Source organism: Acipenser ruthenus, chromosome 8, assembly GCF_902713425.1.
Source record: "Acipenser ruthenus chromosome 8, fAciRut3.2 maternal haplotype, whole genome shotgun sequence".
Taxonomy (NCBI): domain Eukaryota; kingdom Metazoa; phylum Chordata; class Actinopteri; order Acipenseriformes; family Acipenseridae; genus Acipenser; species Acipenser ruthenus.
This window is the reverse complement of record NC_081196.1, coordinates 50928233-50954715: the sequence shown is the minus strand read 5'-3', so window position 1 is coordinate 50954715 and position 26483 is coordinate 50928233. Positions and strand designations below refer to the sequence as shown.

The 26483-nt window shown below is 38.0% G+C and overlaps 1 protein-coding gene across 9 annotated transcripts in view; it reads right to left on the bottom strand.

Annotated features, from left to right (window-relative positions):
• Positions 1-427: 427 nt before the first annotated feature.
• Positions 428-26483, bottom strand: part of LOC117407113 (phospholipid-transporting ATPase IH-like) — a 69054-nt gene continuing 42998 nt past the window's right edge. The window contains exons 11-32 of one of the 9 annotated variants that reach the window (XM_059029150.1): positions 25418-25568; positions 25003-25200; positions 23783-23956; positions 21736-21905; positions 21334-21405; positions 21148-21221; positions 20640-20743; positions 20152-20333; positions 18296-18547; positions 17889-18063; positions 16620-16722; positions 15829-15974; positions 15482-15541; positions 15195-15322; positions 14774-14909; positions 14285-14308; positions 11934-11999; positions 11668-11771; positions 10914-11079; positions 4553-4662; positions 3856-3933; positions 428-2210 (exon numbers count right to left, since the gene is read on the bottom strand). In XM_059029150.1, coding sequence (XP_058885133.1) covers positions 3867-3933; positions 4553-4662; positions 10914-11079; positions 11668-11771; positions 11934-11999; positions 14285-14308; positions 14774-14909; positions 15195-15322; positions 15482-15541; positions 15829-15974; positions 16620-16722; positions 17889-18063; positions 18296-18547; positions 20152-20333; positions 20640-20743; positions 21148-21221; positions 21334-21405; positions 21736-21905; positions 23783-23956; positions 25003-25200; positions 25418-25568 — 2662 coding nt within the window. In that variant the 3' untranslated portion in view covers positions 428-2210; positions 3856-3866. Of the gene's footprint in view, positions 4663-6113; positions 6214-9746; positions 9837-10913; positions 11080-11667; positions 11772-11933; positions 12000-14284; positions 14309-14773; positions 14910-15194; positions 15323-15481; positions 15542-15828; positions 15975-16619; positions 16723-17888; positions 18064-18295; positions 18548-20151; positions 20334-20639; positions 20744-21147; positions 21222-21333; positions 21406-21735; positions 21906-23782; positions 23957-25002; positions 25201-25417; positions 25569-26483 lie in introns of all 9 variants that reach the window. The other 8 variants (XR_009329411.1, XM_059029151.1, XM_059029152.1 and 5 more) reach the window with 8 other exon arrangements.

The following is a 26483-nucleotide window of genomic DNA, read 5'->3' as shown; positions in this document are numbered from 1 at the left end:
GGACACTGCTGCTGTACCCTTGAGCAAGGTACTTTACCTTGATTGCTCCAGTAAAAACCCAACTGTATAAATAGGTAATTGTATCTAAATATAATGTGATATCTTGTAACAATTTTAAGTTGCCCTGGATAAGGGCGTCTGCTAAGAAATTAATAATAATAATTCCTGAGCCTTCTGCCAACCAGTTCTGTAATTATGCCAGACATACTAAGCATAAACATAATAAGCATTTATTAACCGTATGTGTTGTGAAATGATTTACTCACACTTTACTTTCTCTCTACCACCTTCTTCACACCCCCATTCAATAAATACTTACTGTACATGGATTGTTATTTACATTAGTTTCTAAATAGGCTTTAATTCAAGTACATATAGACAAACATTTATTTATGTATTTTTAAGAACGAAGCAAAACACCCAACTATGACTTTTCATTCTGTCTTTATTACAGGCAGAGTTACAGTTCTTTGCTTGAATATACTACCGAAAGGCTGGGAAATTGACAGATATTATCTACAGACATTAATCTGTTAAAAAATGTACACAAACAAAACCAGACTATAAAGTAATTTAATCTTCTACCCTTTCCCCCAGATTGTATACATTTCACCCTCAGTTAAGTAAAGAGCCTGCTGTCTTGCCAACTTGTTGAAAAAGAAAACAAATACATTCTGTTAAAGTTTACAAGCTGGCATGATTGCGTTCTGCCCACCATTGTACAAACAGTAAGATTCAGGGTTAGTTTATTACAGACATCACTGAAACTGAATCCATTTGGCTGTACTATTCCCAGCAGTGAACATGGTTTCTACAGTTGGTATAATAGTTTGTATTTTAGTAAAATAAAACCAATAAAGCAGCACTTTTTTGTTGACATTTAAATAAATAAAAATCTGTTCATCCTAGCAGTGTACAAAAGTAACAAAAACTCAGTTTGTAAGATTTACAAAAGACCTATGTAAGATACACTACACACAAGATGCATTTCAAAACACAGCAGAGCTTACTATTCACGAGAATCTGGATAGCAATGAACAAGTAGTCACATATGGTGATCGTCATTCGTTTTTAATGTAACAGAGTATGCCAGATGTATTGATGTAGGGAGCTCAGTGGTTTTGGGTTACCAGAACCCTTTATTCATGTATCTCGCATGATTTGCACAGTAATGGAGAATGGGAGAGTTTAATGCAATGAGGACTGTGATAAAGATTCTGACAGACTCGGGACTGAAGTGATGCGACTGACTGCACAGCATAAAAACTAATGTGCCCTTTTGCAGTTTAGTACTGTGGTTCCTTGATACATTTCAATGAACTCAAGTGGGTTTATTCTGTGCAATAGTTCACAGTAATTTGTGAAGATGTGAGTGTGGACATTAATATGCTGAACTGTCAGAAAAGAGCTTACATTTCAATTAGCTAAATATGATTTCTGATGTTTAATACCACTACATGGCTACATTGATAAGTATAAAATAAATATGAGGTACTTAAAAAATAATAATAAAAATTAACTAAAAAAAATGACGTGCATGCATAAAGTCATAGGCTGGTTTCACCTGCAATTAATTTTAAAGTCCAGTGTAATGTTCATTGCATTTTGGCTTTCACAGTTTTTCAAATGCAACGTATACATTCTGAACAACAGAACAGCTCTTTTTGCACTAGGGGTGTTGTCACTTCAACATTCTGTTGCCCTTTCTACCCTTGTCCCAGATTTCAGGAACAATCTATACAGTACATCTTCTGTAAGCATAACTATGGAATTGTCAAGATTTAGCCACAATAAAAACTTTAAAATGAAAGTAATGACAAGCAGAACATTTCTGAGATGCTTTCTTTTTTATGCTTTTCGTTTTTTGTCCATATGTTCAAAAGGCTGTGAAAACAAGCATGTGATTAAATTAACAGCAAAGCAAACTATAAAGATTAGGTACTATCAGCTGCAGTACAGTGCAGGATTTACAGTAGTAAAGACTCCAGTATCTTAGTAACCAAGGTGTTAATAGCAGAGCCCGCATCTCCAAAGTTAACATACTTTCTGCTACTGTGGTTTGCTAGTTTTGTGCCCAGATGCTGATAGCAGATCAGTGAGCTGATGATTATAAAGAGGGCTGTTAGGAGGTTGCAGTGAGCTGAAATGTTAGGAGGCAGAGCAGGAGTGCAGCTGTTTCAACCACCATGCAAGCGTCTTCTTATTTATCACTGAAGGATGGAAATGAGAAAAATACAAAGTAAGAAATGATGCTGAACAAAATGAAAATATGATTTAAAAACCAAAAAAAACGGATGCTTTGTTAATGGTGTAACCAATAAGAAGTGTTAAAAATGCAGTAATGCAAGCTGAAATGAAAAGGAAAGCTAAAATGAAAGACGGAGCTGTAAGAGGCTGACACTATTCCGCCACACCAGTGTTTTACACTGTGCCTGTTTACGTTCATACTTAATACAATTCACGTACTTACGTTTAATATTGAAAAAGCCACCCTCAAATCCCATTAAATACACCACTTTAATGAAATTCAAATAAATGAAAGGACAGACTTTTCTTTCCCATTTGTTCGTTTCAGTAAAGCACTGGGTGTGAAATCAAGACAAGGAAGAGACACAAGGACACAAAGAAAGGAAGACATGCTTAATGGATGGACACAATGCAAACTGGCTACCATGCATAAAGGACTTCTACAGCGTATTCACCTTTAAATCTGAACCTGCACTGCTTTGGCAGCACAGATGTATTTTTAACTAGGAAGTATAGGAATACTGTCCTAAAGTGGTTCTAGTGTTACAAAGGCATTGGACTGATTTAATATTAAGAGGATCTATTGTTATCATGGTGTACTTCTAATACAGCTATTTTTATTTTTCATTTTGCATGGGGGGGTGTATTTGTTTTTTTTTTCCTACAATACAAATATGTTGTATTGTTGCGTAATAAATTTACAAATTAGGGGTGTGCAGGTGCTCAAATGTTCTGAGTAATTACCGTTAAGAAATTAGAAGTTGTTAGGTATTAATTAAATATGTTAATTAGTCAAAACAAAACTGTCCCTCGGTTTCCACAATTATGGAGTTTCACTCAATGACAATCTGACAGTGTTATTTAATAAATAACTTGTCATGATCAAGCTAACGAAAACTAATTTATATTCTTAAGCAATTATATGTCTTACCTTTGTTTTATACTTTGGATATGAAATCATTTTTATTTCACTTTCCTTAGAAATGCGTAATTTCTGCTGTGAATTGTGGGATTGCAGTCCTGGGCAAGGTGCAATCTCTTATTACACTCGACAAAGAAATACACATCCCATTTTTCACAGCGGTAGCTCCTGTGTTAGGGGTAAGGAGAGGTCACATTGACGTGACGAATCAGTTGCATTTGCTAACTGTGCAACATTATTTCATTGTCAGTTTACGGCCCGGGTACAGCAGTAAAATGAGGATAGTTTGCCTCCAATCACCTTTCAAAGCACTGAATGCTGAAGTTAATTGCCATTGAATGGTACTCTGTCGTAATGGTGATGGAAGGTTTGAAATCAACACATTAACAAATGGATTTATTTAATACCTGCTGACATCGGCACACCCCTAGTAGAAATCATCATTGATTATCCTGCATCAGTTTATGGCGTGTGGGATATAGGGGTATTACCATCACGCAGTAATGCTACAGCTGTAGTGTTTGTGGCAGTGCTGCCTAATAGGGAACAAACTGAAGTAATGACCAGCTAACTTGACATTCCAGTGAAATGTAAATCTACTCTATAAGCATTCAAGCATGCACACACTACCATTAAAGGGGAACAGTCTAGCACAAACAATCTAATCCCTTCACCTTGCGACTTACAGTGTAAGCAGTTATGACAAAATGTCTTGGGGCGTGTTTCTTGATAAAAGATTTGCACACAGGCAACACCAGTTTGTTCTACAAACAGCAGAAGAAAAAGGCTAGTCAGAAACAAACACAAATACACACTTGTGCATATCAACATACAGACGACTGTCATCCAACAAACACCTGAAGACGCCTCGCATTTGTTTTTTGTATTAAAAAAAATAAATAAATAAAAAGAAAATTGATCATAAAGCTCAGGTCACAATATTTGATTCAAGTAATCTCGTGAAGAACTGGGATGGGAATAAACCGCAGTGGAGACGTTGGGCTCACAGACAAGGAAGGTTTGCAGTGCCACTGGCTACACAGTACCAGACTGTGCAGGATGTTCTTTTAAAATCAGTAGTACAGAGAGCCCAGGGAGAGGCATGGGCCAATATCTAGTTCAGAATAGTTTTATTGATCCTTCAGAGCCAAAATATGTATTCCAGCTCTGTTGGTAAAACAATGCACACAGTTGTATTGTGTATTTTAAAGGCTTAGGTAGTGAAGTCTTGGTTACACTGAGGTTTCCAGGCCTGACCCACGGTCCGAGTAGCTCGCACTGGAGTTGTGAGGGCTATCAGAAAAGCTGAAGAAGGAGTTAAAAGTGCAATAATCGTTGCCCCCCCAGTGGGTACACATCATTTTTTTGGAAAGACGACCAGACCTTGTAGGCTGAGGGTTCCTGTGTTCACTGCTTTTGCTTTTTGAAGTCTTAAGGTTGGAATGAGGGCTAAACTCTGAGACATTGTCCCTCTTGGAGTGCTTTAAAGCATTCTGTCAGGAAAAAAAAAGAGATAAAAAAACATAAAAAAGCATACAGTATAATGTATTATTATACATGCTAACATTGTGTGCTCAATGACTACAACCTGTTTCCAGTGTTACAAAGGCATTGGACTGATTTAATATTAAGAGGATCTATTGTTATCATGGTGTACTTCTAATACAGCTATTTTTATTTTTCATTTTGCATGGGGGGGGGGTGTATTTGTTTTTTTTTTCTTTTTTATTACACATTCAGTACATGCAGGCAGGCAGGGAAACACGCACGCACGAGCACACACACACACACACACACACACACACACACCTGTAAAACTGTTTATTCTCAGACTGATCACTGTATGTGCTACTACTGAACAGTTAAGGAAACAACCTTGTCTAAGATAATGCAAGTGTTCTTGTAATCCATAGTACGATAGCTGAACTTGGACTATGGCGTGCTTTGTATGTGATATGTTAGCCACAAAGGAAGGCAGCTCCGTTGTGAGATTCCCCATGCTGGTGAACTTTATATCCAAGCAGCAGCTTCTGCAGTGGCATAACTCCTGATGTGTTTAACAAGAAATTGGCGATCTCACACGGAGACTTCAGGATAACTGTAAGCCAGTTGTTAAATTGGGCACACACAAAATACATCTGCAACTTGCATGATGTTATGTGAGAAGTACTTGTACCTGTTGCAACTTTAGTCTCTTTTACCGTAGGTCATCACACCAGAGAGGGAGGGCACAATGCAATCAACTACACAAACTTTGCAATGTCCAATCATTTGATACAGGCCAATTCCATTTTAATGTTTGGTTATAAACTAGTGCAGTCGCAGATTCTAAAAATAAATCCCACCACTAACGGGGCACCGTGGGGCGGCTGCCTTTTTTGAGAGGGAACACTAAGTTGTCTCCATTGCGGCAGAACTAGCACACACAAAACATCTCAATGTGTCCTGGTGATGTACTACAAGCTCTTTAGGCAGTCGTCCAATAGTACAAGACTGGTTTACTTCCGATACCATCATTCAGGCATCAGTCTGGGAATTAAATAATCAGTCTCTGTGTACGTCAGTGCTACAATCTGTCCATTGTTAATTCAAAGTATAATGCATTCAAGGGTTAATTCCTCACACCAGCAGCACCCTCATTTCACAGACCACCATCTGTAATTGTCAATAGAAACAAAAAAAAGAGCCAGACACATGCATGAAAGCTTTTTGTTACACTGGCAAGCAACTTACCTGAAGCAAGGTGCAAGTATATACACGCATATTAAACATTATACATATTTTGACAGATTTTATATAAAACACACCCTTCCATAGAAAAGCACAACTTTGGAAGAAAAAAAAGGTCTTTGCAGCCCCAGGTGTTATAGCACAGCACAGCATTTGAAGAAAATCCACATGGAACCAAATGCACCCCAGGTTTTTTTTTTTTTTTTTTTTTTACCATTCTATAGTTATGCTTCAGATGTCAACTGGGATTCTTCAAGAAGTGAGTCATGGCTGTATGTGAAAACTCTTTCAAAGGTTTTATCTGCCCGAATCCTCTGCAATGATGAGAGGAAATACAAAGAACCAAAATATCTTTTGAGGGAAATGTTAAACAGTTATAGTAAGGGAGAGCCACAAATAAATTATACAGCTTTGCCAAGCACTAGGACTCAATAGGCTTACCTGAAAGGAATTTAAACCAATTCGTGAAGATCCCCTAAATGTTTTAAAATCAAAATCTTGTTTCTGAAATTCTAAACCAAATGTAATGCTTGTGATGAGGCCTATCATATTGCAAAGGAGAGTCACAGAGAAACAGGAACATAGTGAAAAATCTGTACTTGAGGATAACATAAAATCAGAGTGACTGTAAACAGTGGCACTTTATGTACTCTCTATTTTAACCAAAAAAAAACAAAACCCTAAAAACTTGTGCTGGCTTATGGTGTTGGGGCAGGGGCATTGGCTGTCCATTTTATCCCTCTCGGACATTGAATGTGGTAGCAGTCTTGGACGTCATACATGGGGTTTCCATTAGTGTTTTTTTTTTTAGCTCGAGACATTTGCTCGAGAGAAATGTCTCGTGTAAAATGCTTTTTTGGGTTTCCATTTGCTCAGTTTATTTTACTCGAGTAAACCGGGCTTTTCACCCGACGTCTTGCAGGTGAATAGGAAAGGTGGGGGTTGATATGTAAATTAACTATGCGTAAAGTACTTGTGCTGTTTTTGAAGATTACTAGTGACATTTTGTGAAAATGTGGTTTCCATGTGGAGAGAATTGGTACACGAGTGAATCTAAGCTGCTGTAATAAAGCAAAATACCTTGTGCCTGGTTGGTTAATAATGTGTTTTACTGCTCTTGCCCAAATTGTTTTTCAAATGTCATTAGTGGGGTGTCATGTCGTTAGTAGTGAATACTGCTTCAACTAATTTATCTTACGACTCACGCCACATGCCAAAAACCTTGGAGGTATAAAATGAAACTGACCAACAGGTACTGCAGATCACCATGACTGAAAACCGGCGAGGACGTGTTATATATTTCCCTTTCATTCAGGCAATACAGCGTATAAGGGATCAGGTGATGCTGCGTATACTACCCTGGCTTAGAAACCCTACCTGTCCAGACGACTGCCAGCTGCTGAGGAAGCATTCAACACCACGCTTGGGCAAATACAGGTAGTAGGTACTTGAAAGGGAGGTGGCATACACTGATGAAACAGACTGAAGTGCAGCATTAATTTAGTGTTTAGTGTTTATGCAAATTCCAACCCGTGATTCTCAAAAAAACAAGCCCAATCCCGCTTATTATAAGCAGACTTGGCAACTGTGAAGGTTACCTCAGCTGCCAGTTTCAATTGGACAGCAGCGATCTGAGGAGGCTCATGCTGTCAGAGATGCTCTCCTTTCTTTTAAGTTGTGTTGGATTTACTGTTGTGTTAAATATTAATGATGCAAACAAATAAAACACAATCAATATGTTCATTTGCAACATTATTTGGTCAGTTCCGAGACGGCATCAACAACTTGTTGGATGTTGTTGCGCTGTTTTGGGCGATCGAGCTGGCTCATGACATCCAGTTCACCAACTATATTTATTAACGTGGAGGGCAGACACATGTTGTCTTTGGACATAGCTGGGATCAAAAAAAGGACGGGAATGAATTCAGTTAGACATTTAAGCTCACTTGCTCTTTGTACTTAACTTTAGCGTAGTTTTTACAGCAAGGGTGTTCTCAAACAGCTGCTTTAATACTATAACAAGGGCATAACGCAGTTCATGGTAGGTGGTTTTATACAGAACTGTAAACCCACAAGAGATATACAACATGACAGACCAGACACAGCAAAAAACAATAATAAAAAAAGCTGTCTGCATTATCATTAATGTGAATTACACCACTGCTAACCATAAAACCGCCCATCAGCCTCTACTTTCTGCAGTCTTGGAATCCACAATAACAACTGACCTGCTCCCTTGCAATATTAACAGTTAAGGATAAACACGCTCATTAACATTTACACGTGAAATGCGGGTTTCCATGCAAAACTGGCCGTGGTTTTCCTGTGTTTTTCATCATTTACACGAGTAAATGAGATTTACCCTATCCCTCTCTTTGGCCGTTTTTTCGGCCACAAACCAAACGTGCACGCGCATCGTCATTTCACATGTAATTTGAAACCCCATGATAGTGACATTTTGTGAAAAGGTGGTTTCCATGTGGAGAGAATTGGTACACGAGTGAATCTAAGCTGCTGTAATAAAGCAAAATACCTTGTGCCTGGTTGGTTAATAATGTGTTTTACTGCTCTTGCCCAAATTGTTTTTCAAATGTCATTAGTGGGGTGTCATGTCGTTAGTAGTGAATGCTGCTTCAACTAATTTATCTTACGACTCATTAATTAAAAATGAACTTGGAGGTATAAAATGAAACTGACCAACAGGTACTGCAGATCACCATGACTGAAAACCGGCAAGGACGTTTTAAGGACGAAATAAATAATAATAACAACAAAAATACAACACTTTTGAGATGGCTTGCTCATTAAAACCATTTGCATAACATTTTGTGATTACTAGGATTATCACAGACTGACTCCCAGGAAACACCTTGCTGTTGGTGAGAGGAAAGGCTGTAAGGATGAGCTTATGCAAACAAAACTCATGCCCTGTTCAACAATATATTGATGACCAATCAATGGCATAAAAAAAAAAAACCTGCTTATGTTTAACCCTTTGATACAATAATGAGGAAAGGCAGCAACTAGGAACACATTGATGCCCAGTGAGACAACAGCAACCCATGTGTTAAACTGTACTTCAATCTACCACTGGACTCTCAATTACTCTCAAAAATAACAATTAAACCATATACATATACATATACAGAATTTGCTGAAAACAGCAATTAAAAAAGGAGATTAAAAATGTGGTTTTAATTGTAAAAAAAATAAAATAAAATAAATAGTTTAGAACAATTAAAATGAGTTTAAAAGAACATTTTTATAAAATTAGCATTTAAAAAAGGATAAAAAGAAAATGCAGTAAAATAGAAAAACCAAGACAGAAAATGTATTTTATAAAAAAATAAGTTTTCAGTCTTCCCTGACAGAAGGCAGAGCATTCCATAATTTACAAGCTTTACGAAAAGGCCCTTCATCCCATCTTATTTGTATTCACCCTAGGGTTAACCAGCAGCTCTGCATCCTGTGATTCTCAGTCATAAAGGTCTGGCAAAGGCCTAGGGGAAAGTGGAGTGCTTTCAGTGTCTTTTATTTAGTTGCAGTAGCCCGCTTTCAAGGTGGTGACAGAGGCCGTCATTAAAAGGGTACAGCACAATGCATGCAGAATAACTCCACAGAGCCTGAAGAGACATCAGGCATTCCATAGAAACCACAGGGTATGCTGAACTGTGACAAATTGACATGAATGGTTACTGTGCTATTTCATGAGCTGCAGAGATTGATTCCGACAGGACCGCAGTCACACTGACTAAAAATTCTGTTTCTTTACCTGAAACCAGGTCTCGTCAGTACCCTGTGGTGTCTAATGATGTCACGACACCATGCAAAAAGGAAGAAAAATCACCTCCTGTTTCCGTTAGAAACTTATACTGCTTGAAGTCTGAGAAAGCATAAAGATGGTAGACGGCTCAACAGAAAGGCACTGACGCTTTGCCTATGATTTCCCCAGGAGACAGCAGGAGGCACACGAGATCACCAGTTATTTACAAGTAACAGGGGGCAGTTTAGTGGGATCAGCAGGCAGAAAGGGAAAGGGAGAAAAGAAAGAAAGAGACATGGGGAACAAAACTAGTTAACAGTGACATCCACACAGGTTTCTATGTTCAATCAATCCCAAAAATTGCCAGTTTGCACTATCCTTGCTGATGCAGAAATAATAATAATAATAATAATAGATTAAGAAAATAGAAAAGATTATTACCCTCTGTTGAATGCAACACTATTACAATTTATAACTTGCATATATATATATATATATATATGTGTGTGTGTATATATATATACACACAAAAGATGCTGTCAGAATTATGAATACGGTCTTAGTCTTGATTTAACAACCACTAGAGGAACCAGTATAAAAAGGGTTAACAGATCAAGTGCACAGGCAATTTTTTTCTTTTGTTCTAGAATGTTAACAGTCAGTTTTTAGTCAACGTACAGAAGGAAAGAGGAATTGAATCTTAGCTTATTGAAGGATTACTTTATTTAACGAGGGAGGTGAGGGTAAGGAAACTATGAAGAATTTCTTTAGGGTTATGAAAGGGAAACAGCTTCCATCCTGTAATCACTTCTTAAACAATGCTGCCGTTTTATTTATTTTTTCCCCCCCAGACAGACTTCTTTCTATACATATGTAGAGCCACATTGCTGATTTCCATATAGTAGGGATTTAGCAGCTCGTAAAATGCAATCACACCAAACCGATGACAGGGAATCAAAATCACACAGTTAACTGTTTTAAACAACTTACATCAAGCATGCACGGCAATAATCCGTGATTTATGAACATCTGTGGGCCAATTAATTATGTGTTAATTACACACTTGTATTAAAAAAAATAATAATGCAACATAACATCTATATTTTATAAAATGTAATAGGTTTTGAATTTTATATAAAGTTTATATTTTGATGGTTAAACATCAGTGCAATCAGTGTACTGTAACACGACAGGCTCGTTACATGCAATGCTAGCTGGGCTCATTAGGGAAAGATGTGTTTGTGCCTTTACCTGGATTCTCTCTGCCGATGTGGGCCACAGCTGCCTGCATATCACTTTTTTAAGCATGTCTGGAATGAGGCTGATAGTGATGAGCAAAATGATGCCCAGCCACGCAGGACCACTAGACAGCATCTGCATAAAGACGTAGTACATCCTCTGATAGTTCAAGAAAGGCCTGTGTGAGACCAAGAGTAAAAAATAAATAAATAAAATAAAAAAATAAAATCAAATATGTATATATATTTATATATTGAATTTAGTTTTTTACTTCTGAATTTTATAGAGACGAAACTTTGCATTACAGTCAATTATCTTCCAAAAACTATTTTCCCCCTGGGCAGCAAGGAATTATGGGAGAGTACTTCTCCACAGACAGAGACACTGCTTCAGTGTCTTAATGTTAACATCACATGCAAGCGCAGTGTATTGCTTTGGTGTTTAGCTTCAGGGTGTTTTACATCTTTCCTGGAAAATCTCTCACAGGGAACATAAAATGGTGTGTGTATATATATATTATATATATATATATATATATATATATATATATATATATATATATATATATATATATATATATATATATATATATATTTTAACCAGTTGCTTCATAACGTCATGCTCCCCAGACAGACCATTTTAATGTTATATTTCTACTGTATCCTCACAGGACGCTTGGTATGAGGAGCAGAACCAAAGGATGAAGGAGCCACTGGCTGTCATCAACGCAGCTAATAAAATTACCCAAGTCAAAAATGTAACGTACCAAATGATGCCTCCCCAGAGAAGAGAGAAAATGATGTAAAACAGTAACGAACCCCAGATTACAAAGTGGTTTATCCATGTCCAGTACTGGGTGTCTAGTGCAAGCTGGAATAAACAAAAACAAACACAGTTGGTTACGGCTGATTATTTAGCTATGACTTGAAAATAATTCACTGGTCACTGAACTGTATGAAGCAAAACAAAAACAGCAAAATCCAGGTTCAGCCCGCCGATTTTCTAAAAAGATTACAGCACGGACATAATTACCTTTAGTGTGACAGTAAAGACCAGCACAGTGAACACAAGAGTGCCAAATGTCCAGTTTCCAAACATCTACAGAAAGGAAGTGAAAAATGTCAATTATGTCAAGTTTCAATGTATATAGATTAGTTAGGCCTGCTAGTTGAACCACATTTCTAAAATCAGGAACAATTAAAAAAAAAAAAAAAAAAGTAAATTCAGAAGTACTGATTTTCTTTGTTAAAATGATCTATGCGTATGACATAATTTAGACAGCTAAGAATAAAAAGTTCAATACAAATAAAAAAAAAAAAACTTTCCACACACATACACTGGATTGGACTGCCACATCTCTTCTTAAAAATGATTAAAGTAATTGCTGTAATTAACATTACCACTATGCATTTCTGCAGTAAAATTAACAAACAATGAAAACAGCTTAATAGAATCACTGATTAAAGGGGAAGACTAACCCAGGTCATATTTATCCTGCTGGATAAATAACAAAGGTTTCAACTAGAAGACTAAGTCTTTTTCAGTGATAATTGACACTGCAGTGTGATGTAGAATTCACCTCTTAATATGTGCATAGTACAAAAAATAACACCAGGACCAACTACCGGCCCAGTTCGAGAAGGGATTGCTAAACTACAGTAGATGAAACAGTAGAAGTTCAATCATCCAAACAAGTAAACATCTTGGTGCTGAGTTTCCTATACAGTTGCACAACGTGAGAGGTCAAGGCTAGAAAATGCAGATTTCACATATTTTATTTGTGATTGCAACCCGATATGTTGTACACTTATAATTGCTCTTAAAAAGGCCAAATAAGACTCCCCTGTAACAGAATCGCCTGCTTTGTAATAAAAGAATGCATTCCCTGTTATTCATCCAATACAAAACCTATTGTTTTATCCGTTAGAAATAAGGGTATATACAAACAAGATCACCTTAAGAAACACCGACTGTATTTAGAACACTGTGGCTTGTTAACACAAAGGTTTGATGAAAACCCTACTTGACAGTGACATTTAAAGAAAACCACTGCATAAGAGGCCATATTTTAATTTGAAAAAAAAAATATCACCTGATGCTGAGCAGTGTTCATTTCAAAACAGCCATTTCGGCAAAGCAACATAATAGCAGAGATCGATTTCACTGAACTTTGTACACTTTCCTGATTTTCTTTAAGCAGAAGTAGATATGCACACAACACCAGCCTATATAAAAAGGTCTTTTGTGTTTTAAACTATACCAGCTGTTTACAGAGTGGCAACAAAGAGAAAACTCTCCGCTTTCTGATCGATTGACAATGCATTCAGAAGCCTACCATTAGCTGGAAATGACGTCAAGGGATTTTAATAACCTGCCTCAGAATCAAAGTCCACAAGAGCGGTGTGTTAAACAAAAGGGCAAAACTAATGTACATAGCTTCAATCGATTGAATCCCATTTTTGTCTATCAAATACTCTGCAACTAATTACAAGTTTCCTTAAAACAATTTAATACATTATGGTTTTAGATAACATTAGCTTTAATTGCACTGTAGGTATAGTTCAGATGCTGTGTGAGCTTTCTTTTACAGCTTCAGTTTATGATCACTATGTGAGGAAAAATCAAGTAATAATTGGTCATTTATACAACAACTGTGAGGGTAAACAGATGTAATGTTTCATCAGAGTTATGTATGTAGAGTAGTTGCTTACATATGTACAGTATATTCGAATTGGGAACCAACAACTGTGTCACCTCCAATAAGCTGCAGAGTTGCACAGAATTAGAAACTGAATTGCTTAGACTTTCTGTATGAAAGTTACACCAGCTCTACAATGAACTATACTAAGTCAGTGACCAGAAATACTGTTTTGTGTGCAATACTGTACAACTGTGTTTATTTTTTAAATGTTACAGACTTAAAACTGTGATGGAAATACATTCAATCTAACTATAGCAGTAGCTTCGTGTTTAGTTGGACTGTGTCCAAGTAAACCTTAATGTATCTGGGATTGTATTTCTGTTGGGTAAATTGAAATAATTTATTGATGAGCTTGTGTTGAATGGTTACATTTAAAGAATATGTATTATATGTGAAATGTTGCCCTGCTCCCACTTTTGACCACAAACGTTACTAAAGGTATAATACTCCATTTGACCGAGCATTAAACAACAAGACAACACAAAGTCCTAAATGATCTATGTTACCACATCGAAACGATAAGACATACAGGTGTCTACGGTCAGTTTGGGAAATATGGGTAAAAAAAAAGCAGAAATATTAAATTATAGTAAAAAGGTTATGCATTGCAGTGAAATGAGGGAGTAAACAGCGAAACAAGAACTAAAACAGAATGACAGACAGACGGACAGGATAGGCTTACCATGTTTGTGTTGGCTGTCATTAGCTGAAGATAGGAAGAGAAGCAAATAGCAAAGGAAAAAAAATAAGACAAAAAAAAGGAAATCAAAGATGTTAAAACTGAAAAAAAAAAAGCAAAATCGAAAAGTTATTAAGATGCAAATAAACAATACACAGGAAGATGTCTGCAACTTAACATGCTGTTGCGTAATACATGTGAATGGAATGTCCAGTTAATGATTACGTGCAAAGGTAAAAAAAAATACAGTATATCATAGTGATCAGATTTATTGCCTTGTCAAATCATCTAATTAAATAAAAAGAGCCGCAGGGCTGGACAGGGAATTTAAATGTTACCCAGGCATTTCACGGCAAACTGGAGTACTGGGAGATTTATGCTAGTGAAATGGATGAGGGATAACTTAAAGGAAACCTGAGCTGTTCTCGATATTCTCATGTGCAGACGTCAGTTTCCCCTCTGTTTTGTGAACAGTTTGTAGCATTTCCTTACCTGTCCGTTACTTGTGAAAGTGGTGTTATCAAATAGGAAATAAGCACCAAAGAAGAATACCACTGCGTCAAAGACCCCCAGCAGTGTCCAGTAAATAAATACCCGCCAGCGCAGTAGAGAGTTCTTGGCTATATCCCTGTGGAGAATGACAAACAAATCATTACATTCAATTTGACATCATGAGATGATTGCACTGATTCACAGCAGTGCTTGCAATGGGAGAAGGCTGGCTGAGTACCACAGATAGGGTGTTCTCTTGGGCCCAGTTTAGTTAGCATCCTATTATTATCCGTTTCTCTGGAAGGGCTTATTTGTTTTCTTAGTGGAAACAACAGACTCTATAAAACAATTCCCGGTACATACTAGTTATATTGCATTAATTGAATAAATCTAAGCGAGTAATACAATAAAAAATGGTTACCTGTAGAGTGATGGGTCTCTCTTAAGTATATCCATGTTTACATGTTGTTCAATTAGACTGTACAGCAGTATTGGAAGAGATGTAAAGCTGATATTATACAATGTAAGATATGCAGTATCATACAATGGCTGAAAAAGGCAAAAGAAGAAGAACATGTTTAAAACAAGCTGGAAATAACAGTTGGCCAATAAATAAAACAAATAACTGTGTATGCATTCCCTGTCATATATTTAAAAGGTATTTAAACAACCTCACATTATGTTGTTTCTTATGGTGTGACTACCAACCTGCTGTGAAAATCCACAGAAGAACTGGTACAAAAACTGAGGAAAGATGAAGCAGACATTCTGGAAAAAAAACAGTATTTAGAACAATCAGAATGCATTAGAAATATAAGACATCATTTTCAGTTTCGTCAACTCATTACCTTAAATCAGCTAAAACAACTGGCTTTGGGAAAGGATAAACTTCAGGTCCAAACATAGAACAGTTTCAACTGAGGGTCATTAAACATAACATATTATACGGCTTTAGTCAAATTGCATAAAGTATTGCATTTACAGTATTTATAATTTTATGATTTAACCATCTTTTATATCACAAAAGAAATACACATGAAAAAGTGGTTACACACCTTGTAAAAGAAGTATTGCACCAGTTCAGATATTCTAATGTAATAGTAATGTCCGTGCACCAGCAGCATCTTTTTCAAGTGCTTAAATTTCGGAATTGCATAGTCGCTGTTTCTAGCCGCTTGTCGGCCTTCTTTTCCCATGATACCTGAAAGAGCCAGGTGTGTCGTTAACACCGTGCAAGCACTGTTGCTTCAGAAAAAATGCAGCAGTAGTGAGGGATTCGCACTCAGATGCAACTTTCTTTAAACGCAAATGGTAGGTTTAGTAGAAACATTATAACTGTTTGCTTTGAAAATCTTTAAAGATACAACATAACTTTTACATGAACAATGCAGGCAACTACAGTACACCCCCCCCCCCCCCCCCCTCATTATGTCATTGCTTCCACCTTGGTAACCTGCATATCACTGACATATCACAACAATTATACTGGTTTGGCATAATAAACCCTCACCTTTGGCTCATTACTGTCCTAATCCAGACGTTAACCTCTGGTAATTGCTTGTGTTGGGTACTACAACAAGCAGTGCTGTACAAACTGTTTACTCTGTAGCGCTGTCTCCTTGAATACAGCGCTCAGACACATTGGGCAGATTAACATGAAACAGTGACATTTTGACTGTTGTTTGTGAATGGAAAAAACAAACCTGAGGATGCTCCTTTAAGGATTCAATAGTGTGCCTAAAATGTTTGTCACTATTGTTGTAGCATTGCAGTTTTGTTTTGAACTTGACACATCTGGCCCCGTGTATTTCATTTAATGAAGGGAGTCGGGACACAGAGGACTTACCTATTCCCACATGAGCCTCAAGAATCATGCTGACGTCATTTGCTCCATCGCCGATGGCTAATGTGATGGGGTGCTCCTTAGACGTTTTAATCATTTTTACAATCTGCAACATACACGCCTAACATCAGCAAGTGTCTAACTTCAGCCACACATACAGTAATGTAGAACTCATTCAGATGACTGATAACACTTTCCTAGAGCCTGCTACGAGGTACCGTAAGTGTTTGCTTTCATCAGTGTAGTAATGCAAATTATTGACTGAACCTTGGACTGACAGCACACATTAGCAGCTTGGACAGATTGTTAATACATTATTAAAGTCCGTACAGAGAAGTTTAAAACTTTATTTTGTTTAAGTTGAACATAAGTGTGGGTTTAGAGTGACTGAACACATTCCTCCTTTCTATTACAGTGGGTTTCCCTTCTATAACCAATGTGTTAAATATACTCCAAGACGTAATCAAGTGGGGAAAGCCAATCAGAAACGCTTTGCTTAAAAATCACAAATTTCCATTACAGAGTTACTGCTTCCTCTCATTAAAAACCTGCTCATCAATTTTCCATGTAGTGCTGCAAAAGATGTCTCTGTAATTATGATTAATGTCTGTCATTTAGGGCCCATACTGCACAGTATGTGCATATTTAGTTACTCAGATATCATTATTGACACCACTTTACCATTAATGTTGTGATATCAGTGTGAGACAGTGAAGTATTTTATTTTACCTTGGGGTGTGGGAGTTATGTTAGCTTAGGGAGAATTAGTGTGCAACATCCTCACAGGCACAAACCACTTTCCTTTAATTTACCTGTAATTGCACCAAAAGTATCTAGAGTCTTAATGTTAAAAAAACTGTTTTCCATTATGAAGCTTATTTTTCCCTATGAAAAAGTTGTCAGCCAACTCAGAGCACAGTGAACTTTATATGATCAGTTCTAAATTATAGGAACGATGCCCAGAAGCATAATTATTTTGGAATAGTTTATTTCTCTTCGTAAACAGCAACATTAAAACATGTTCCTAGTTAGGGCTAACTTACTGTAGCTTGTGCAAAGTGAAAGGCATAATTTTTGTATTGGAACGAACATTAAAAAAAATCCATCTATTTCTATTGTTTTTATAGGAGTGATAAGGTTGAGGATCGATTGGTTCTTTGCTAATTTATTGTACTTAAACCCACCCCCACATCTGTCTTTTTCCTCCTTCAGGTGACCTGTGTTGCTCAGCCTAATGTGGTCTTTATGACAAATGCAGCTAGCTTATCAAACCTGTGCTTTCTGCAATGGAGCCATTCGACAGCAGAGTACGGCACTGCAGTTTCTGCAGATCTCAAGGAAAATTTCCTTGTAGTTGCCAGAGCTGCCCTCTTCTGTTGGCTTCATGACTGAAGACAGCGTCGCTCCATCAATAATTAAACCATAATCAGGCACGTCATGGGAGAGCCTAAAACACAAACAACATGGGATGGATTTCATTGAACTGCAATGCTTGGAACTGGAATATTAATTTGGTCACTTGGTGTTTTTTCCATTCCAGGTAGTTTTAAGTGCCCTAAGATTATACGATTGAGAGACTAGTGCTTCAAAGTTGGGGTGATTGATACACCTGAGAATGACCTGTCGAAACAGTGCACTGTATACTCTTGAACTGGCCGGGTGAAATGATGGACAGATACCCTGATACAGTGTCCCTGGTTAGGCTGCCGCAGTGCCTCAGTACGGTCTTGCTCAAGTCGAAGAGCACATCGTGGAGACTCTGCTCCTCGGTTCTCTTGGTGGTGAGCTCCAGGATCTGCGTGTTCCTGTGGAACAGCTTGCAGGCGTAGCAGGTGGCTGCTGCCGTCTCCATCTTATCTCCCGTCAGTACCCACACCTTCATGCCAGCTTTGTGTAAGGATTCTATAGTGTCAGCAGCTTTATCCTGGAGTCTGAGAAACAAAGAGAAACACACTGAGAGCCTTGAACACTCACCTCACGCTTAATACTTAGGACAGTCCTGATACACCGGTTACTACTGCAGGTGGAAATCCATAGTCTCTACTGTCATTTTATTGATGCAGACCTTCGGTTAACGTAAACCAGGAGACAAAGTTTAACCAAATCCTACTGCAGCATGCAGACAGATAGCACACATTAGCAGCTTGGACAGATTGTTAATACGTAAACCAGGAGACAAAGTTTAACCAAATCCTACTGCAGCATGCAGACAGAAATGGTATTACTTGCATATTTCTTTACTGTGGCTGTCGACTTTAATTAATGAACATGAATCTGCTGGCAGTTTTCTTTATCGTTGATAAAGCAAGACATCCCAGAAGTGCAGTGGCACCCTAAATGTTATCAATTTATTACCAACGCAAAATGACGGGCTGGGATGTTTGTTCTTCATTTTACCCCACAAAAATGAGTTATAGCAATTGTGACTGCCAAGACTGGTACAGCACTGAATTCTGCACCCCCACCTTTGTAGTCACTAATGAATAATGTACAATCCAGGTTTCACCACAATTAGATACACACTATACAAAACTCTAAACTGATAGAGGATACTAATTTCTCCAAGTCACGTGTTTATGTGTTTTATTTTTTCTTAATTGAACTAGAGCATACAAACTACGGATATTAAATCTTCACAGTCGTCTCGGTAATGTTTGTAACTTTTGCGGTGCGTATAAAAAAAACTGTTATTGCCAGAATAATGTGTACTTAATAGGTGACCTGTTATCATCACGTTAATTTGTGCTTACAGACCATGGCACAACACCATCTGATCGTTCATCAAATTGTGTATTACATAATCTATATGAACAGATAGTAACTAAATATCCTTAAGCGTAATGACATCATTGGCATAGTGCCAGCATAGCAAGGTCTCCAATTTGCTTGCAAACACAGTCCAGCTGCTGGGGACAGATCAGGCATAACAATGTGAACAGGACAAGACAAGGCTGAAACAGTGCAAATTATGCTGAATGCATGGTTGAGCATTACTTGACATGTGCCCAAGTGTCACAGTGTTTAAGTTGCAGTGACAATTCTTCACAATGTCACACGTTCCATATGTCCCTTACTTATCATGCAATTTCCATTGCTTCTGACTAGAAGCCATTGGCTTTTTGCAAGGCACCAGAAGCTGGGCAGCTGAAGGACAGCTCAGAACATGGACCCTGGGCAGCACCACAGCATTTGCCAGTTTCCTTTGCAATTTGTATAATGGTAGGAATTGTTGCCTTGTTGGCTGAAGTAGTTTGTTTGTCTGCAGAACAGTTTCAGTTAAGCAGTGATTACAATGCTACGCACATTTAGCCCAGAAGGGATCAACCTCTCAAGGGTGGAAAGGGGTAGTTCAGTCATAAAGGCTCTTCAATCAATGTGCCAACAAAGGAGCAAAGCGCTTTTTTCCCTATGGCTTGAGTTGAAATGTGTATACATCTTCATAATGGTAGGGGAATTAAAAACACACACACATACACACAATACAAATACCCACTGGCTAATAGATCTGTGTGTAAATGTAAAGAGGAATGCCAACCTGTCCTCCACAGCAGTTGCGCCAAGCAGAATCAGATCTCGCTCTATAACATCAAAAGCCTCAGCCAACTTTTTATCCCTGTCGTGCAAGGCCAGTTTCGCAGTGTTTATCTGTTTGCAGACACTCTCGTATTCATCTTGTGCGAGAGTTTTATAGGCAACACAAAGTGTTCTCAAGCCCTCCTGAAACAGAGTAATACAAACAGGTTTTAAATATGTTTATGGGCTGCCGACTGGTGCTCAAGAGCATGCTACCAAAGAAAAACATAAATAGGAACACAACTAAGAAGGTGACTTCCAAATAGTAGATTTGTTCTATATACTGTACTCCATAGCAACCATTTTTATCTAGCATTACACTGAGGAAGACATGAGCATTTGTCTGCTTGACTGAGTTTCTGTCACATTTTTGATCGAATGTCACTGGGTCAACAGAGACAGCACCTTGCATGAATATCTATTTCTATACGATCCCAAGCTCTATCTTACCACAGCGTTGTGCTCGACTCTGGCTCGAACTTGGTCAACTTTGCCTTTAATAACTCTGGGAAAAATGGAAGAATCTGCTCCTTTACAGAAAAGATAATATTCTCCTGCAATGAAAATACAAGAACAAAAATATACAATGTTAACCAAACCCACCTTAAACTATTTGACCATACAATAACAAGCAATATGCAGTGCTGAAAGAAACTCTCTTATAGGTAAGATTTACTGCATTTATTCATTAGCTTTACAACAAACCCTGATCACATCCATTTGCCTTACATACTTTTACCATACATAAACAGTGTTTTACTGTTAAAATTTGAATTATTACCCTTCTATGGTTTTTGGTATTGTATATACTGTCTCAAAATGGTTGTACCCATCGTACTTGTTACTTCTGTGAATATCTCACTGCTTGTACAAATACATGCATGTTTATGCTACAGTATGTCACTGCATTGCAGGAAAAGAAGCAAAACATTAGAGATGGTCTGACGAGTGCATTTACCTGTGCTTGACTTCACAATGACACTCATCCGCCGTCTAACTGAATCAAAGCTCAGTACCTCCATCAACTCAAACCTGGTAATAGTAAATAAATTAGTTTTTAGCTCCACTGAATAGCAAACGTTAGCACATTTTAGGTTTTATAAGGTTTGCAGAATCGACCCTGAACTCCATTAGGGATACTTGCCTTTCAATATCGTCATCCCTGTTTAATATCTCCATATGGTTGTCTTTGAGTCTCAAATATGTGAAACCAAGTCTAAAAGAGAAAGAAAAAAAATCTGAACTAAACGATATCAGAAAGTAGTTTCCAGCAGCAGCAACTCTACCTTGACAGGTTTTTAGAATATTTATAGGTCAGCAGCATTTAAGTGGGATATGTATGTTGGAAAGTGATAAATGCAATGGGGCATTGTCTTTTGACCTTCCTGTTGATGAAGTGCCTGGGCTGATTTAATTGGTCATTACTACCCCCAAGCAGATATTAAGACATATAAGCTGAAATCAATCAAGATGTAAGGTGTACAAGCTGAGACTTTGACTCAATTATTTCCATGCCAGCCTTCTGTTTCAGACAGCCTATCGTTACCTCTTCATCCCTTCGACCAAGGCCACTTCATCTGGGGAGGACGATATGTAAACAGAGGAGGATTTTCCACACGGTTGAAGCCCTTTCTTTATCCCATCCACACTTTCTTCCTCCTTCACCTGGACTGTGTGGCAAAGGCAGAGGGCCCGGAAAAACAACTCCTCTCTTTCCTGTGGGGAACACGCCGACACAGAGTAAAAAATCAGCAATGGTAACTGGAAATAAGCTGGACATAACCAATATCCTTTTATGTTTTGCTTGACCAACAGCAAACAGAATTAAGTCATTCAGAGCTTTAAAAAAATACTACCCTACGAATGAGTCAAGCCTGCCTTGGTGGGTATTTTAGTTCCTATGGCGATGCAATCATATAAATAGGACAATGGTGATTAGAGTACATGTCCTGGTTTGGGATCCTCATATCTTACTTAAAGGGGAAGTCTCATTTGGGTGTTTTAAAATCAATTATAAGAATGTACAGAACCTTGAGTTTTGAAATTACTTTGCAGAGTGGAAAAAAGCCAGGAAGACTGCATAGCAAAGCAAGCACAGAGATTTTTCTTTGGTTGTAAAACCTGTTCCGAAAGGTTATTTATTTATTTATTTTACAACTATGTGGGATTCCAATGTTTTTCCAATGAGTTCAAACTAAGTTATTTAATCTAGTTTAGAACCCCTCTCTCAATTTCAGCTGGTGGTCAGTCACAGTTTGGGGTACTGAATGAATTATGCACATACTAAGAGGAGAACTCCAATTCAAAATTACTTCTGCCAATTACCTGGGCTATAAACGAACTGGTAACCTATTGGAGAAAGACCAGGTTATATCTAGCCACCAATCCTAATCAGAGACAAGCCTCTGCACTATCAGATTTCAGCCTGCATTGCAATGCAAGAGTGACTCTCATGTAGATGGCAGCAGAGTGATGGATTCTCACAATTCAGAGGAAAAAGCCAGAAAACACAATACCAAGCTATAATAACTTTAATTCTTCTAAGATCAGGTTGGCCTGCAGTCGGCTATGGTCTGTCTGGAGACGGTACACTCTGTAGATTACAATTGAGGAACAGTAGCCAGGAGATCCTGTTGAAATCGCAACTCTGATTACTGTGTGACCTTGGCAAAGTCACTTGACCTGAATGTCTCTCTAGGAGGTAAGACTGAGTAGAAGCAGACCCCTGACTAGAAGTGAGAAACGTCATCTTAATTGGGCTACCAAAGGAAGATAATTCAAACTACATAACTTGCCTCCCCTTATTCAAGCCCTAAATTCAGTAAGTGTGCTAGGAGTGGTATTATAAATAATTATGCTGTCCTATTCAATTTAATAAACTTATCGTGTGCAAGGCTTTTTTTTACTAGACAACATTAAGTAAATATGAAATACATTAGACTGTATCTACTGCTAATGTAAAGCAAGTATGGTGCACCAACATTCCCTTGACATAGAGTTATGATGAGCTCAAAAATAACGGTCTTGGGACAGCAACATGCATTAACCATTTTTGGTACTATTTCTGACAATGGAGCAATTATAGCCTTAATTGTATATAGTAGACACCTTAGTCTCGTTTTCTGTAAACTGCAGGACAAAGAGGTAATACACAAAAAAGTGGGGTGTACACACAATTCTGCTGTCATGAGTGCTTGATTATCTCAAATGTAGTATACCGCTTTGAAAAACATGTTGAACTAGGTAATACAGAAACCCAGTGACCCAGTACAAATTTACTATCCATTATTGGCTTAACAAGCAAACATAAAAAACACTAACCACTCAGAACTCACATTACATCCCTACAGGATACCCTGACATTGCATAAACTGTATTGCTCTGTCTCTGTCCCTCTACAAGTGTTTCAAATGAATTGTGCTTCAATCCCTTTTATACAGTAGTCTAACATGTTTGGTTTGCACTTCACAATTCCAATTCACAATTGACAGGATGGGAAGTATGCTGCAGAATGCAATACCCCCTCAACCCTCAAAACAGTACAATGAGATCACACACTTCAGTTCTTGACCGTGCTCTCCTGTTAATCTTACCTTTCCACCTGCTCCAGGGGAAGAGTCAATCATGTCCATGCCAACAGTACCGGTCAGAATCTGTCCATTACAGATGGCGTCAGGTACATAGACGTGTCCATCAACACAGCACTCAATGAACTCCATGTTATTTTCCGTTAGGGTTCCCGTTTTGTCTGTAAAAACATATTCGATCTGCAAAAAGAGCAAATCCAAGTTATTATTTTCATTTCATAGGGGTCGACACCAACAGTGCCACCGAGTTGGTGGCATGCTGTGCTCCAGCCCACAAGGTCAGTTTGTTAGCTTGGCACGAGGAGATTGTCAGGTCAGTGTGAAACGTCATACCTACATGCTTTGCAAGTATTCAGCTTATCAAGGGTGTTGAGCTTTGTGTTCTGGGGCAGATTTAAACCAACAAGACACATGGTCAACAGTTATACCCTGCATAAATACATTCACCCAGCTTTATTTTTCATTCTGATACCCTTTTTCAGAAATGTCTAGTTTGCTTCTTAGACAGGCTTCAGGTGGATATTTCCTGCTATAACATCCCCTTTGTGCTATGGCTGTGTTCCTATTAACATTCCAAACCCATTCTCTCAGTGCAAATGGGTTTTTATGTTTGAGAAGAAGATGTTCTGCTCCCTCCTAAATATTCATCCATAGCAATCAATGTTAAAGTCAGCATCATGTGACAGCACATCTTTAACTTTCCATAAATAGGAATCAAAATGGTATTTAACTTGCAGTTCCTACCAGCTTTCCAAGAGCAAGGCAGCCATTATCTTGCCTGGCCAGCTGATAAACAACAATCTAAAAGCAAACCACCACTGGAAACTGACATATGATGAACTGCAGCCTTGTCACCAACCAGACTACCAGACATAACCCAACTGATTTTACGACCAAAAGAAAGAAAATATTTAACAATACAAAACAAAGTGAAACAATAAATCCAAAGTCCACTACTGTTGGTGCAACTTAATGTTTTCCTGATGGAAATGCATAGACTATTAACCACCAGGCGCATTAAAGCAACCATTTTTCTCAACCTTTTTCTCCCTTTCTACTGAGCAGCATGACTTTAACATCTCCCTATGCAACACAATACTCGGTCCAAATGTTCTATCTATAATATGAAAGTGGGCCATAATGTATACATTTCAGCAGTACTGAGAAGAACATTTATTTCGGAAAGACCCTTGTATCCAACATTCAAGGTGCTCAGCTTTAAATACCTGTCCGAGCTCTTCATTTAGATCAGAGGTGTTAACTAGAGCACCTTCTCCGAGTTCACTGTCAAACATGTCATCATCCCAGGTTATGAAATAGGAACCCAGGAACTTCTGCATCTCCACGGTGACGTACATGGACACAGGGATGATGTAGTTGAATAGAACCATGAAGGCCAGAAAATCTGTAATCACTTTAAGGAGCTGCAACAGAAACAAAAAAACGTGTGTGACGACAGCCCACATCTGTTGAGATCATTTGAATACATCCCCCACCACCCCACCACCCCTTATGATGCTGGCCAAAACCGTGTGAATCAAAGGTAAACAAATGAACTAGATACTAAATATAAACCTTTTGGCATCGGAACATTTTCATAAATCAAAATGCATGAAGATAAATATATTTTGGGTAATTTACCGTGTTCCTTTGCCTTTCTGAATCTGTTTTGTGGTTGTAAAAAGGTTCATCTCGATTAGGGTCGCTCTGCCAAACATACTTCATTACTGTATTGATCATAGCTTTACTGATCAGAATACACAGGTAGACAATCAGGTAGGTATTCATAGACCTGTGTGGGCAAACATAATATTGAACAAGCATTGTAAATTATAACTACACTTTTTCATTCAACTTCAGGACAAAAAGTCACTAGAAATAAAATAAGAAATGAAGTTTAAGTAAATAGATCAACAAAGCAGCCAACATCATTATGGAAAACAGCACTTTACTGCAATTAAAAAGTCAAGAAAGGAAATTCAGTATAGACTTCCTTGCTCATGTTACATACTAGAATATAGACCTTATTACTTATCACCCCTCACCTCCCATTAAAAAAAAAATGCTTCTCTGACTGGCATCTAAAATAACTCTTTCACAGGGTAAAATAATCCCCTACTGGAACTGAGGAGGTCTGATTAGTTCAGGGCATACCTTTCAACCCCCTAAGCAGCTACTTAGGAACACCTGCCCTTCAACGAGGGAATGATTAACAACATTGCCAGGCAATGTAAGTGAGAGCACCTGTTCCCTGCTGCAATTCAATTTGACAAAACTAAGAACGGTCTTTGAATGCAGTGAACAATTTCTCAATCTCAACATCAGCATGCAAGTGGGTATTTGTAATATGCATTCCAGTAAACCCCTACCTCGTATTTGAAATACATTTGGCAGCATTTCAGATACATAACTAAGGATACATGGAATATTGTGATTCTAACTGGGATACAGTAGGATTTCTTTGTCTTTGTATTTGCATACAACATTGAGAATTGGAGGTCAAAATGGGTTTCTGTGGAACGCAGATCACTAGAGTGGCTGAAAGCCTCCCTGACAGCCAAGATCATCTGTAAGTCATGTGGTCAGGCACAAAATATTTGGCACCAGTTTCTCAGTAATTCCCCTCTCTTTCTCTTCCCAAAGGGCAGCTTTTAACCTCATCACTGAGCAGAGTGACTCTCTTGCCTACAGCAGGAATGAGCTGGAA